The sequence below is a fragment of the Dermacentor andersoni genome, chromosome 10 (genome assembly GCF_023375885.2).
Source record: "Dermacentor andersoni chromosome 10, qqDerAnde1_hic_scaffold, whole genome shotgun sequence".
Taxonomy (NCBI): domain Eukaryota; kingdom Metazoa; phylum Arthropoda; class Arachnida; order Ixodida; family Ixodidae; genus Dermacentor; species Dermacentor andersoni.
In genome coordinates this window covers 45,545,052-45,559,630 of record NC_092823.1, presented here as the reverse complement: position 1 = coordinate 45,559,630, position 14,579 = coordinate 45,545,052, and the positions used below count along the sequence as shown (strand labels likewise).

At 43.9% G+C, this 14,579-nt stretch overlaps 2 protein-coding genes across 5 annotated transcripts in view; one reads left to right on the top strand and one right to left on the bottom strand.

Moving 5' to 3' along the window:
- The window catches only part of LOC126543114 (carboxypeptidase inhibitor SmCI), a 52,152-nt gene that overhangs the window by 15,970 nt on the left and 21,603 nt on the right, over window positions 1–14,579 (top strand). Inside the window, exons 3-5 of one of the 2 annotated variants that reach the window (XM_050190260.3) lie at window positions 858–1,022; window positions 1,899–2,134; window positions 11,327–11,511. In XM_050190260.3, coding sequence (XP_050046217.1) covers window positions 858–1,022; window positions 1,899–2,128 — 395 coding nt within the window. In that variant the 3' untranslated portion in view covers window positions 2,129–2,134; window positions 11,327–11,511. Of the gene's footprint in view, window positions 1–857; window positions 1,023–1,898; window positions 2,135–11,326; window positions 11,512–14,579 lie in introns of those variants that run through there. The other variant, XM_055062250.2, reaches the window with a different exon arrangement.
- Window positions 12,117–14,579, bottom strand: part of LOC126543109 (venom metalloproteinase antarease-like TserMP_B) — a 31,102-nt gene continuing 28,639 nt past the window's right edge. For 2 of the 3 annotated variants that reach the window (XM_050190249.3, XM_050190250.3), the window contains exons 12-13: window positions 13,953–14,075; window positions 12,117–12,384 (exon numbers count right to left, since the gene is read on the bottom strand). In XM_050190249.3, coding sequence (XP_050046206.1) covers window positions 12,265–12,384; window positions 13,953–14,075 — 243 coding nt within the window. In that variant the 3' untranslated portion in view covers window positions 12,117–12,264. Of the gene's footprint in view, window positions 12,385–13,952; window positions 14,076–14,579 lie in introns of those variants that run through there. The other variant, XM_055062245.1, reaches the window with a different exon arrangement.

The window sequence follows — 14,579 nt, the reverse complement described above, 5'->3', positions numbered from 1 at the left end:
CGTCGGCGAAATGTACTCGGCCCGCTTTCCGCAGGCATTGGTTCAAATCTCACCCAGACCAAAATTTAGCTAAAATTCTTTTCGAAGGCATTAATTAACTTTGTTTACAAAAACCTCCCTAGGAAACTTAATTTTTATGTGCTTTTGCGCTTTTTTGTCGGTCATTTTTGGTACCATCATTCGGTCACGATGCCGACTACAACTCCATATTTTCGGGTCATGGGGCATATAATGATTTCGCATTGAAACTGTTGTCTGTTTTACTATCTGCGAATACAGCACTTGTATTGTTCTGAGCTTTGCAATCCTAAATAACGGCACTATGATAAATGAGATCACCCTTCCTAGCAAAGCTTCAGCATAGGGCGATTGAATTTAGGGTAATGAAAAGAGCACCACAAGATTTTCGGTTTACGCTGCAATTACATTCGAAAACAAGTGGAACTAAACAAACGTAAAATAAAAACCAACAACATTAATCCGAAAAATAATGTCGTTTATTTGGTCACTTGATCGTCACATCCTCAGCCATTCTTCCCTAACCTTAACCTACACGAAAGAACAGCAAAATAATTGAAAATCACCTTAATACCTCCAAGCGCACAACAGCACCCAATAAAGCATAAAGCTATCATTTGAGAGTCTAACGCTAAAATGGGAATTGAAGGTTTTGTATTGAGGAAGGCTTGTGGGACGGTAGGCCTACTAAGGTATTGTCGCCCTTCTCTCTCCTTTTAAGTGCGTCAACTGTCGTGGTTTATTAAATTTTGAATTTCAAAAAAATATACAACTTTTTTCTTTGCAAACCTGATTGACGAACATGGTTAATATTTTATTATTTGTCTAAAACATTTCAGAGGAAGTGTGCAAAATGGTCAGCCCTATTTCTCAATGCACGTTTGGTTCTTATCCCGTGTACTATTACAACCCAAAAACTAAGAAGTGTCACGAAAAATTGGACTGCTCGTACTATGGAAACAACTTTCCCACAATGCGTGAGTGCAAAGAGACATGCATGAAATGTAAGTAATATATATGTTTTTTTTTTCTAATTGAGTAACGTTTTTCAAATACCTCTTCCCGTAATAGATAAATTTTATCCTTGTAAGCATCTGTTAGCAAGTATTTCATATAACTATACATGGTCGCAGGTGAGAATGGGTACAAATGCGCCAACTACGTAATGTGAAGCATACAAAGACAAAAAATTGGCCACTACACTTTGGTGTGGAAGGCCAGGAGCTCTAGAGCACAACCCTTCTTTCAGCAAAGTGAATTTATTTATTTATTTATTTATTTATTTATTTATTTATTTATTTATTTACGTCGTGGTGGCGGATGCTTAGACACCACTGAACAAGGCCGTGACGTGAAACGTGAACACGTCGCTTTTTATCAGGTTCATTTCAATAATTTTTCCGATGTATACCTCAAGTCATCACGTTGTTTGTAAAGCATTGTCCTAAACGCATGCAACGCGTATACAACCTAGCAAATAGCAAGCAACCGAATATTGGCCAGCTCACAAATCACTATGAATATTAAACTCATATAGCGACAAGGATTGTCAAAAATCTACGTTACGAAAAATATATAAATCTTCTAATAATAGCGAGTGTTTCGTGCGGAGACGTTTCGTCCTCTCTAGGAATTCGAAAAGTGTCCAAATGTGTTGGCTTTCTGCCGATGCTCCACGCCGATCGATCACCAACACGATCAGCCCGTACCCATCACAGCGCATAATTAGCTTACACATATCGACGATGCACCTTCATTGTGGCAGGGAATAGTGCGTCCACTAATCGCGAGCAACGAACGCTCGCGTGGTGTGCGCAAATCTGGCGTGAACTAAGAGAAAGGGTGCCTGATGTGGTTCCAACCATTTTTCCCTCCAACAGATCAGCCGACGGGACCGAACGTCAACCCATGCACTGTGTTGCCCAGCGAAGGATACTACTGCAGGAAAAAATACGGCTCATTCCGCTTCTTGTACGATTCCAACACCAAAACGTGCCAGCTCTTTTGGTATAGAGGCTGCGGAGGAACCGAGAACAACTTCCCCACTTATTATGCCTGCCTTGACCGCTGTACGAAACAGTACCTCGCCGAAAATGCGGGCAAGTTCTAGAAAAAGGTAAGCCATCAATGTTTTCAGAAGGTGATTTATACGCCATCCATAGCACCAACAGCACTGCGCTTAGCTAGAACGGCGAAAAGCTCTAGCGTGGAAAGTACTTGTCGATGCAAACGAGCTACGTTGCTGTCCCATAAACGACCAATTCATTCAATGTCATTCCACAAAGAATTTGGCGTCCAAATCGGTGTGGTATTAATGAATTTCCCACTAAACCACTTAAGAACGGTACATGTAGTGCGTTTCATCGTAATCGTATGCGCATTTAACTTTCGGAAACGTTTTGAATAATACTAGAGAAAGCTAGGGCTAACCGTCCTCACAGTATAATTTTAAGCTTTAATCGGCTCCGGTGACTATGATGTGTACTATATATTTGTTTTAGAGCGCAACTCTAAGGCACCCGTTCCTGCGGCAAGCGTTGACCTCCTCCCTCGGCGTCGAAACCGTGCGAACGAGCAAAGCAAAAGGATGAAATAGCGAACGCGGAGCGCGGAAAAAAGACGGGGATAGCAAAGAGAGCGCGACGAGGAAAGCGCAGGAGGAGGGTAAAGCGAAACTATGAAATGGAAGGCGGAGGAGGAGGGCACGGCTAAAGCGCGAGATGAAACGCGTGGTGCCACGCATGACGGGCTTTGCGGGTACGATGGCTACGTGATGGCGCCAGAGTAGCGTGCGTCGTCTGCACGGAAACAAAGCACTGCATGAGCGGAGATCTGTCTGCGGCGGTTGCTGTGAGTCGTGCCCACGCGTGACGAATAGCGAGGCAGTGGCGCTACACTTCACTCCGTTAGCAAGACAGATTGTCCACGCCAGCCAGTATATCGGGAAATGATAACACATATACAGTTGCGCTCAAATTTAGCATTAGGGAGCATCGTAATCATCGGTGAATATTTTTTATTTCTACATACTGCAGCCCAATTTGATCTATAGCATGCGTGGGTTACAAAATAATGAAACAATAAATTCTACATACAATTATAAGCCCTCAGTGGTTGCTAGAAATACATTTACACGCAAAGCACTCCACCACTGAAAGGTACGGGCTAAAAACTATACTTAAACGTCTTTGTACAAGAAATATATGGCATAATATTACGATTATCGTACTGTCTAGTTCTTGGATGTGCCATAAAGGTAATATATTCAAATGAAGTGCATCGTGACGACTTTACAATATTGAGCAAAATTTTCAAACATGTAATGTGATGACGTTTCTGGGAATGTGGTTAGATACAAGTCTGAAAGGCTTGAAGTAGGTGAGAAACTACTCTCATAACGGCGGCAGATAAATCCAACTGCTTTTTTGTACTGATTGTAATTATCTTATTTTTAGAGCGCAGCTCTTAGGCGCCCGTTCTTGCGGCGAGCGTCGGCGTTGCCGCCATACTTCTTAACCGACCAAACGAGCACAGCGAAAGATGAGAGCGAACGCTGACCGCAGCGGAGGATGAAAGAAGCAGCGAGAGTGAAGAGCGTGCGATGAGGAACGCGGAGGAGGAGGGTATGACGAAAGCGTGATGAGGAAGGCACGAGGAGCTTCGCGGCGACGACGGCTACGTGATGGCGCCAAAGTAGCGCGCGTCGTTTGTGTGGAAACAAAGCGCTGTATGAGTGGAGGTCGTCTGCGGCGACTTCTCTGAATAGCGCCCACGCGTCACCTACACGCTCCCTCTCGCGATCTCCCGAGTACCGAGTAGCGAGGCAGTTACGCCGCACTTCCCTTCATTTGCAACGTGTGGCACGAGACTGTCCGCACCAATCAATCTATCGCAAAACTAAAACACGCGTTCTGCTGCGCTCAAATTTCCGATTAGGGAGTATCGTAATCTTCGGTGATCTTTTTATGAGGATTCCAGGTTATTGAGGCATATTCTAAAATCGGACGAATAAGATCTTTGTAGATTAAGAGCTTGGTGTGGTGCGGTGGCAGAACATAGCGTGCGCTGTAGATAACCTGGTTGTTGAAGCGCTTTATTGTATGTTAGGTTAATATGCGAAGACATGTCATGCGAAAAGACAACTCTCAAATATCTATACTAATAAATTTTGCATAAGTAGCGGCTGTTAAAATTGTACGTGAAATCAGAAATGAATTGACGTCTTGAAAATGGCAAAAGAACAGTTTTACTAAAGTTGATGGCCATATGCCACTGTTGGCACCAGCTACAAGAACTTTCAAAACAAGTGTTAAGGACGATATGGCCAGTGCGAGATTTAATGACGTGATGATGGATGACGCAATCATCGGCATATGAGCGGATATTTGAAGGGATGTTAGAAGGTAGATCATTTATGTAGAGCAGAAAATTGAGTGAGCTGAGCAGGGAGCCCAGTGGGACGCCAGATGACACATCTACAGCCAAAGATTTGCTGCAGTTGAAGAGTGCATACCGAGAATGTTGGGAGAGAAAGCTGCGCAACCAGTTTACAATGTTCGGTTTTTTTAAGTTACCTTTTATGCCAGACTTTAGTGTAAACTACTGTGCCGAAAGCTTTTGAAAAAATTCGTAAATACCGCATCAGTTTGGACACCAATGTCAAGCGACTGAGTTTTACCGTGGGTATATTCGTGTACTTGGAGCGTTTCTCAAGTAGAAATTGTTTAAGATTATCCATAGGTTGTGCGAACTTTCTTTATAGTTGTTGTTAACTAGCCTTCAGGGAAGGCTGTCAAAATATATGACCTCCCCACCGTACGAAAATGCCGTCCTTACCTGTACTAGCATATTAATTTGAGCCCTAAAGTTCTCTGAAAGGTTGAACAACAAAAGCAGAGTGACCTATGAAATGGTATTTTCACTTCTTTTTCGCAGTCGAGGGGGCAAATGGATGTTTGGATGCCTGATACTTCTAAATACCAGTCCAGACGAAAGCGTCTAGAAAAGATCGCAGCTTTGCACCCTGTCACATATTGGACTGCTTCCTCAGCATGACTCAAAAACATTACTCAGAGTCTCTGCACCCCTAATATTCGTCCATACATCTCACTTTGCAAACAGACATAATGGCGGCTTATCACTCAATTGATCCACAAGAACGCCTATACTATCGATGATGATGCCCACGAGGTTGGTGCACGCAGGTGGCGATCTTAAACTTAAGATGTCGCTATAACCCCATCAAAAAAGTGGTTTAACTTCAAAATTAGTCCCTGTTATTCAAGACATTGCCGCGACTTTATTCCCTTTATTGAAAACTGCGAATTTTTATTAATTAAGGAGTTAAGCAATAAAGGCCAGCTCATCCAAACGATTCTCTGCTCTCATTACAACTTTTTCATAATGTTGGGTGTTGCAAGTGTGCTGCCCTGCTCGAAGGTGTCGTCGACTTTTCTCGGAATTTTCTCGAACCAGCGGGTCGCCAAACTTTCGACACCGAACCCCACGTTACAACTATCTAGTGGCTCATTGTCACGTCTTCCGTAGCTAACTTTGTCAGGCGCGCAAGCATACAAACATGAGCAAACCAAGCATAAATACGGGCCAGTTTTAGGAAGCTCAGTCTTCTAAGCCAGAGCAGTAACACGAAGGAAAACGTCGGTGTTAGCCACGAAACAGCGAGCTTCGTGGTCTTTTGGTAAAAGCTTCGAATGTTTTAACGTAGCGTCAAATACTTTCTTGCGCGCTCTTCTTCTAGCCCGTTTAGGTTGGTTGGAAGGCATACTATAATATTACTAACACGTCTGCATATTCAAATAACTCGCTTCGCATTTTTTAGGCTTTTTTTACATACAATTCTCCCTGAACTCGGAGGACTGCACATAAATTTCATACGCTTATCACGTATACAATACGGAAGGCATACTAAGTGATTTTAGCTATACATGGAACGCTTTAGCTGTCCTGCCTGTTACTTGCAACAGCCTCGTTGTAGCTATAATATTGTTGTTGGGCCGACAATATGCAGCCAATATCGCTCGACGCGGTCAGCGTGACCACAGTATTGCGTGGTTGCTAAATCAGCAGAAACAACCTTTCGCAATCTTTCAGTTGTGCGCAGCGGGCGTTTGAATCGGCATAGCAGGTAGTTACCTAACCCTCCCTTTTCTGGCGACCAATGACCGGCACATCACTGTTATAACGAAATGAGCAGATCATAATCATCCGTCTATTTACGTCTACTGCAGGACGACGGCCTCTCCCAGCGATTTCCTAATGCCCCCTGTCTTGCGCCTGCTGACTCCATGTCAAGCTTGCAAATTTCTAATTTCATCCCACCATATTATTCTCGGTCGTGTTCGAATGCTCTTCTCTTCCCTTAAACAAGAAAGGGGCTGACAGATGGAATAGCACACTGTGGTATAAAGTTTGTAAACAGGGATGAAGTGCCTTAGACAGGCTGGCCAACGTTTCGATAGGAGGACTTATCTTCGTCAAAGGCGGCCTCGTCATCCTCGGCGTGTTAGTTTTAAAGGGTTAGTGCAGTGACGTCACGTGCGGGTGTTGTCGCTGGCGGCTGGTTTTAAAGAGAGAGATTACAAGAGGAAACAAGCGCTGTCGTCCGACGTCTGTTAGCTTCATTCTCAAGACGAGGGGACAGGGGCGTGAGAGTGGGCACGCGGGAGAAAAGAAAAGAAATAGAAGCAGAAAAAAAGGGGGAAAAAGGGGGGGGGGGGAAACCAGGGCGGCACCAAGACAGACAAAAAAGGGGGGAGTGAAAGAAAAAGACAGAGAAAAGTGAAATCTTTAAGAAATACGGGGGCTTGGGAGCGTGTTGGGGATGCGAAAGTTTAGGAGGTATTCAGGGGGAGTCGTTGGCGGCATGTTTTTGAGGCATTAAAACGGCCGGTCAAGCGGTCAGCGCGCGAGTAACACAAAAGACAAAAAAAGGGAAAGGAGAAAACCCAGACAAAAAAAAAAGAAAAAAACATGAGTTGAAAGTGACTTGAGTAGCATAGTAGTAATACTTCGAGTAATTTTGAAATAGTTAAGGTGGCGACGAGGAGTCTGCGGTGCAATGTATGGGGTGACTGAAAGGCAGCGGCATGGTCTTTCAAGGGGCACTGCCACAAGCGCTTAACGTAGGTGTCGTTACGGCGGCCTCCAGAGATGGCGATACTCTGGGTTGAGGCGCCGAAAAAGGCATATTGACTTCGGAATGTGTTGTCGAGGGGATTTCAAGAAAAAAAAAAAGATTAAAGAAAAAGGGGGGAGGGAAGGGAGAGGGGGAGGGGGGCCGAAACCGGTATAATAAACAGGAGGGTGACGCGCGCAGAAGGGGGCAAGTGTACATGGAAGAAGGGGATCGTACAGTTGGTATAGACGTAAAAACCTGAAAGAGTACATTAAATTGAGTAGTAGGCAGGAAAAATTTTTTCGAAATGGAAGAGTAGGTGAGGTTAAGAATTAAAGTTGGATGGTGGCCTAATGTGTTTTGTGTATTGGTTGATGATATGAGAGTTTCAGATTTAAGTTACAGCTTTTAAAGATTCTAAGTTGCCGCGTGCTAAATTAATTCCTGTCGGGTGTATATAGGCAATTAAACTTGTGTATGAGGTATGATTCCGTATACTTCCTTTCGCGAGGGGAACGGAAATTTGTTTGTAGTATATAGAGCCTTGCTTTGTCAAACATATGTCCATGTTCATTAAAGTGGCTGGCTACTGCTTTGGGTAAATTGTGTTTTGTGTCCGCGCGGTGACCATTGAGTCTTGTATTAATTTGTTGTCCAGTCTCACCTATGTATTGTTTGCTACAAGCGGCGCATTCTAGACAGTAGACTACGTTGCTTGATGTGCAGGTGAAAGCCGAAGTTACCTTGTGTGTGTGTAATTCGACGCTGTACTTTTTACTGTAGTAGTAGATTGAATGTGTTTGCATGTAGAGCACCTGGGGCGGCCACAGGGATTGGTTCCCAACTTCTTCTTTTTCTGTAGTTTGGCGTGCACAAGAACATCTTTAAAATTAGTGTTGCGTCTGTAGGCCACTCTGGGAGGGTCGGGAAAAATCTTCTTAAGTTTCTGGTTGCTGGTTAGAATCGGGTAGTATTTACTTAGGATGTTATTCACGTTTGGGAGTGCGTTTGAGAATTTAGTAGTAAGAAGAGGCGTTGTTGTTCTTGTGATCCTCGGGCGGGGTTTGAGGACCTCGGCTCGATCAAGTTTGGTTGCAGCGATGTAAGCTGTTTGAAGGTCACTGTTTGGGTGGTTCCTGTTTGATAGCGTTTCTTTAAGGTGATCGAGTCTGTCTATGTAGTCTTGGTTTTCCCTTGGCACTCATATTGTTACTCTTATAAACCGGTGGTTATCTGCATTAGCAATACACACCCAACTCCGTTTCTGCGTCTTTATGTCAGATGGAATGCCGACTGCAGCCCTTTTCTAATTCACGCCACTGTCTTCCTGTCCCTTAATGTTTTGTATAACTTTTTGCTGTCAACGATGTATTCTAATAGAACTAATCTATATGACTAAGTATATGTGGGCCCCTCTCTATTTTGTTCAAGCGAGTTGTTAGTGTATATTGATGTCGTTCAAAATTGCGCAAGTAAATACCAGTGTTGCCAAGCAAACTTAATTGCACATTAAGAACTATGAAATATATCAGATGTTCCTTTCTTTATTAATCCTGCAGAAGGTTTTCTTTTAATAACAAGGGTCATATCTAGGCACCAGCCATCTTCTTGATTTTCGGATAATCTACGTGTCTATAGCTTACATATGCAGCAAAAAAAATGGCGACGATATTTGCGATATTCATCAATCAACGAAACAATTCAAATTTATTAATATGTAAATTAGTACAGAAGCAGTCGTATACAGGAAGTTGTACAGTTGTATATAGTTGTATACAAGCTAAAATGTTCTTACCTAGGTTCTTTTTCAGCCAATTTAGGCATATGTTTTAAATGTGAAATTGAAGCCGAAGAGTAGCGAATTAAGATATCCACTCAGCTGAAATCGTAAGGCTAAGACCTTCTCAGGTATGCCTCACGAAAATATTTTCAGCGCCTTTACGCTTCACTAAAGATCAACCCAAACGATTAAGCACCCGTTCTTGAGAAACTTTTAACTGGAACGCCACTGTGTTTCGCAGTACATTTTAAGGTCGCACACTCGGGTAGTATTAGTCTTAGGATATCTGCTAAGTACAAGGGCGAATCAGAAAGCTTTTGCCCCTATGTTTTAGTCAAGTAATGCCTGTAAATGCGAAGTTAAAATATCCATTATCAGCGATGGACCATTCTTGGACCGGCCCGGCCTTATCTGCCGGTAGCTCCACGCACGGTGCTGCTGTCAGGTATTGAGGTTGGCGGTTGTGCTTCACACGTCCATGGCGTACAAGCAACGAAGTGTGGCTCATTTTCCAGGAGCAAGAGACGAACGCCCATCGAAATCCGCAGGGAAATCAAGTACGCATATGGGGAAAGGTGTCTCGCTTTGAGAAGTGTGAGGTGGGGGGGTTGTGAGTTCGCAAAAGGGCTGTTAAGGCTCGCATGACAATGAGTGTTCGGGGAAGCCGCGTGCGTCGCTGATAGACGACATTTCCCGCGTAAATGCAATGGTGAAAGCGGATCGGCGTGTGCACCTCAAGGACAACTGCCGGGAGCTTGACATTTCGTATGGGAGTGTTGACGACGTCGTTCACGGGTCCTTCGGGTACCGGAAGGTTCCATGGCGGTGGGTGCCTAAGCAGTTGAATGACATGATGAAATGCCGAGGAGGGTGAAAGCTTCCCGTATTGCATTGTTGCTGGCGATGAAATGTATATACCGAATTTCACACCGGAATCGAAGCAGCAGAGCATGGTGCAGATCCGAATTCACCTGTGACAAAAAAAAAAAGTTCGTTCAGTGCCATCTGTTGGGAAAGCGATGTTAACCGCTTCCTGGGATCGCTGAGGACCGCCCCTGCTGGATGTCGTGCCACAAGGTGCAACCATGAACACCGACAGTTATTATCCCATACTGTCACGTCTGCTCGCTGCCATCAGGCGAAAGCGCCGAGGGATTCTCGGTGTGTACAACGCGCATGCCCTCCACGACAATGCGAGGCCACATGTGGCGATCAGAACCGCCTAGAAGCTGCGGTCACTTCACTGGGAGAGCTTGGACCACCCACTACAGAGTCCGAACGTCGTCCCTAGTGACTTCCACGTTTTCAGTTCTTGAAGAACTTCCTGGCAGGACAGCGATTCACGTGCAGCGATGAAGCCAAGGCAGCAGCCCAGCGATGGTTCTACAGTCAGCCAGACGAATTCTACCACAGGGGCATCTCAAATTTTGTTCTGCGACGGGACGAATGTCTGAACCGGTGCGGGGAATATGTGAGAAAATAGTGTAATGTACTACGTAGAATAGTACGTACATTTGTAATGACCTCTATGTACCTTATCTTGACTAGTAGAAAATCGGGGCAAAGGCTTTCTGGTTCGCCCTCGTAAAAAGTGCTTAACCACTTAAGAGTTTCACTAGCAAGTACAACATGTGGCCAAAAGCAGGTAGGTAAAAACATATTTTCTACATTTCAGTTAAATAGCGAAATTAGCGTTGACATGTTCCTTGATGCTAATGTCCGCCTAGTTCCATGGCCTATGCGCAATAACAGCAGGGGTCTACTAGATATGACCGTTTCTTTGTTAAAAAATTGTTCTGCATAGAACGAAGCACCTGGTATACGAACCACCTACGACTGTAGATATATTACGTAAGCACCCAGCCTTCTGTGATAATTATTTTCCATAAATAACCTACGTGGATACAGCTCGCGGAATTGCTTGGCCGCCATTAATACCATGGCTGTAGTTAATAGCACGAAGAGCCTACTAAGGCGCAAGAGATGACACGTGCTTTCGTAAAAGTTTTAAAACCCGCACGCGTAAGCACATGGCAATGGCTACTTTCTAAAAGATTAATATTTCTTTTCTTGATAGCTGGTTAATGATAAGGAGGCTAATAAACCTGATACATAATTGCTACTGGCCTGTTGAGTGTTTCGCATGTAAAGAACTGTGAAGCTTCTATAGCATGCATTTTGTCCTAAAATTTGTACCAGTGATCAGATGTGCACAAGTTTTCAGAAAACTCGAAATTTATCAACACATTTGCTAGAACGATCAGTATTTTAAACACTATGGTCAAGCTGACATTAATTTTTTTCTTCTTTTTAACTGTATTTAGGAATATCTTTAACCTCCTTGTTATCGCATGCCCATATAATTTTTGATAATTTTCATTGCCTTTCTATAGGAACACAGAAGTAAGAGGCAAGACAAACATGAAGCCAGTTTAATAATCGAGTTATAAATCCTAAGAGCGGCATATCAGGCGCAACAACCACATGCGGAACAGTGGTGGTGAAATCTTCCGCTATCCTCCAAGCCGAAAGCTAGGGGGATTCACACACTAGAATAAACAAAAAATTGCCTCTGAAATTGAAACTGTCTATCTTTGCTTTGACGTTCATCGGTTTCTGATTCATCAAGCATCACACAAAGCAATAAATGTGTTGGCATTTCTCTCTTCTTTGTGTCCCCCCCTTCTCCGCCCATTGCAAAACTCCTAAGCGCATTTGTTCCCTTGTTGCCAGAGCAAAATGAAGTCGTAATGATTGAACGCGCGTTGACATAAAAAAAAAAAAGAAATGTACTTGTTGGCTACAGCACCACAACCAGGACAACGAGAGCGCAGTTGTGTGCAGTGAAGATTGACACAAAGCACGAGAAACAAAAGGGACGAGACGGCCCGCTGTAGGAAAAAATGTACTCCACGACAATGCGAAGTTGCGTTAATTGGTTTAGCATCGACGCTCTTCAAAAAATGATAATATTAACAGCACTAAGTAAAAGAAAACAGAAAAACAAACCAGTGCCCGTGGTGCACGCCCTTCCGCGGGCCTGTAACCGGCGGCATTTCTTTTTTTTTTTTTTTTTTTTTGCAGAATGCGCAAGGCTAGATTATGTTGTTCCAAGTAAGCTCCCACTTCAGTGACAAATATTTCCTCTCGAATGCTTCGGTGCCGGAAACCGAATAAACAAGCTCTTACATCGCCACAATTTATTATTTTGGGAGGAAGGGGGGAGAAAGGCGCGCTCTATTGCCGGTGGCTGCACACTTAATATCGTGACGAATGTCTTACAACGCATTCCTCTTTGCGGCCAATGACTCCTTTACCTTCTCCTCTAAGGCTATTGGTTTGCGGAAGCTGGTCTTGGCGGTGGCGTGGCAGAACCAGGAAGGACCTTTCTTCCTCCAGTATTCCTTGGCGGAACGTTTGGTGCGTACACGCAGTAACCCCTCACACACGCCTGAAAACAAGGGAAAGGCGAAGTCGTTAGGACGTTTCCGCGGTGTGGGTGGTATCCACTAAGTAATGTCACGTCCTTTTACAACCATCCGTTATTCGTCCTAACGGCAGCCGTGAGAGTTTAGTCGAAGGCATCGGGTAACACAGTAACGCGGCGACTGAAAAGAGAAATCGCCAAACTCCGCAAACATTTGAAAGAAAGGAAAAGGCGACCACACGCGCTCAAAGTCTGGTATTTTTGGTTGGAGCTGCCGCAGAGATACGCTCGGTGGATGGCAACAGTGCGCGAATTCCTGGCTAGCTGATTGGTTCGAGCCAGTGAATTTTCCCTACTAGCCTGTGTATCATTCCAGACTATAGCCTCAATATCGTTGCCAACCTGCTGTAGTTACTGCACTACTGCTCCTATGTGTGCGCTACGTCTGCGTGCAAAGTGCCGTGTGACCTGTGTTAGACAAAAAGAAGGGGAAACGAGTGGGCTCAATTTTTGTTAGTTCAATCCGTACGAATTCAAGAGATAACGAAGCGAGGTAAAGAGTAGCGGAATTTCTTTGTTGCTTTAATTGAAGCGTATTAAAAATAAGCTAATAGGAAACGAAAGTTGACGAAAAGAAACACAACTTGCCGCTGATGGGAACTTAAGCCGCAACCTCCACCTTACACGTGCGTGGCAGCACCAATTGAGCTAAGGCGGAAGCTGTTCCCACGTTCAAATTCTTCGGTCTTTGCGTATGTGTACAAGAGGTTAGACCACGCCACTCGTGGCCACAGAGGCGGATGTAGAACATGCTTATTTTCTTGCCCAAATTTTCTTGTACTCATTTTCTGTTGGCTCTATATGTATGTCCTGTGTGCATGAGTTCACTTATATTTGCATTCACATTGAATACTATGCTAGGCGTTTCCCACGGCATACCTCTCCAGTTTTCATTGAATGGCCTTCCTTTCTCTCTCCTCAGAAGGTGCACAATGAAAAAAAAAAAAAACACCAGGAACGAATGCCCACGGCATGCGCACAGACAGACGCGCCCATGCTATGACCATTTCAAAGTTTTTTTCTAAATGAACGCTTCCTCCTTAGCGTGCCAATCTCGCAGATATGTTGGGATCATATCGAGTACATGGTGCACCCAAAATATAAGAAGCTGAGTGAAATTCCAACTGATTGAATAAGTGGTGGAATGCGTGGGTTGGGGCGCAGTGTGAACGGCAAACAGCACATGCCCAGAAATTGGCAAAAAACTTTGGATACTGAAGGCCACCAGAAGACCACATGGAAAGATTTATTAAAATTGCGAGTGTTACGTCGTGAGAACGCATTTAATTGTCAATTAGCAGAATGCAAACCGCCTATACGTGGCTTTCGTCATGATGATATCCATATTCACTACACCATTGTGGAAACTAAGGGTCTGGTAACTTTTCTTAAGCAACTAAGCCATCAAAGAAGTTTATTCCAACCATCACATGGCTCCGCTCCACGTGCATATTTCTTGCCGCATTAATTTTATGTGTAACTTTTACCTCTAAAGTCATTCGCATAAGTTAAGGACGCATAGACAATATTACCTTCTTGTCTCCACAAGGCGTGTAGTCCGGTGCATTCTTCGTAATAGAGTATGTCTTGATATACATTCCTACATGCACCTGATGCTTGCATTTTAATTTACACTCGTTTGTTCTTGGAATTACCTGCAACAAATATTTTGAGCTGCAGTTAGTCCCGCAAGGACTACGCTGTTCTTCTTCACTCCAAATAAGCCCCAGTCATGTCAACAAATTGACGTTTATTTCAAATAATGCGACTAGTTCTCGTAAACGAGTTTTCAGACCACGGAATTTGAGCAAAGCAGAGCACAATATCAACATACCATAATGAATTGAGCAGCCAACCTTTATTTATATGAGGTGCCATTTCACTGTGTGCACTTCAGAGCAAAACGTCTAGGTTCAAAAGTAAACTAGCTATAAACTAGTAAAAAAGGTGAAGCGTATTTGTGGAACTAAGCTAAATGAAAGCCTTCATCGAACACCACAATGTTTATTCGTATGCGATTATAGGCTTTCGAGGTGGCCGTTTGTCGATGGACAACTTTGTCCATCTTCTCTATTCCATCCAGCAACAGAAACTAGCCAAGCGTCTGTCGGTAGCGCTATTTCAATAAGTGAAGGGCATTTATGATTATGCTTCTGAAG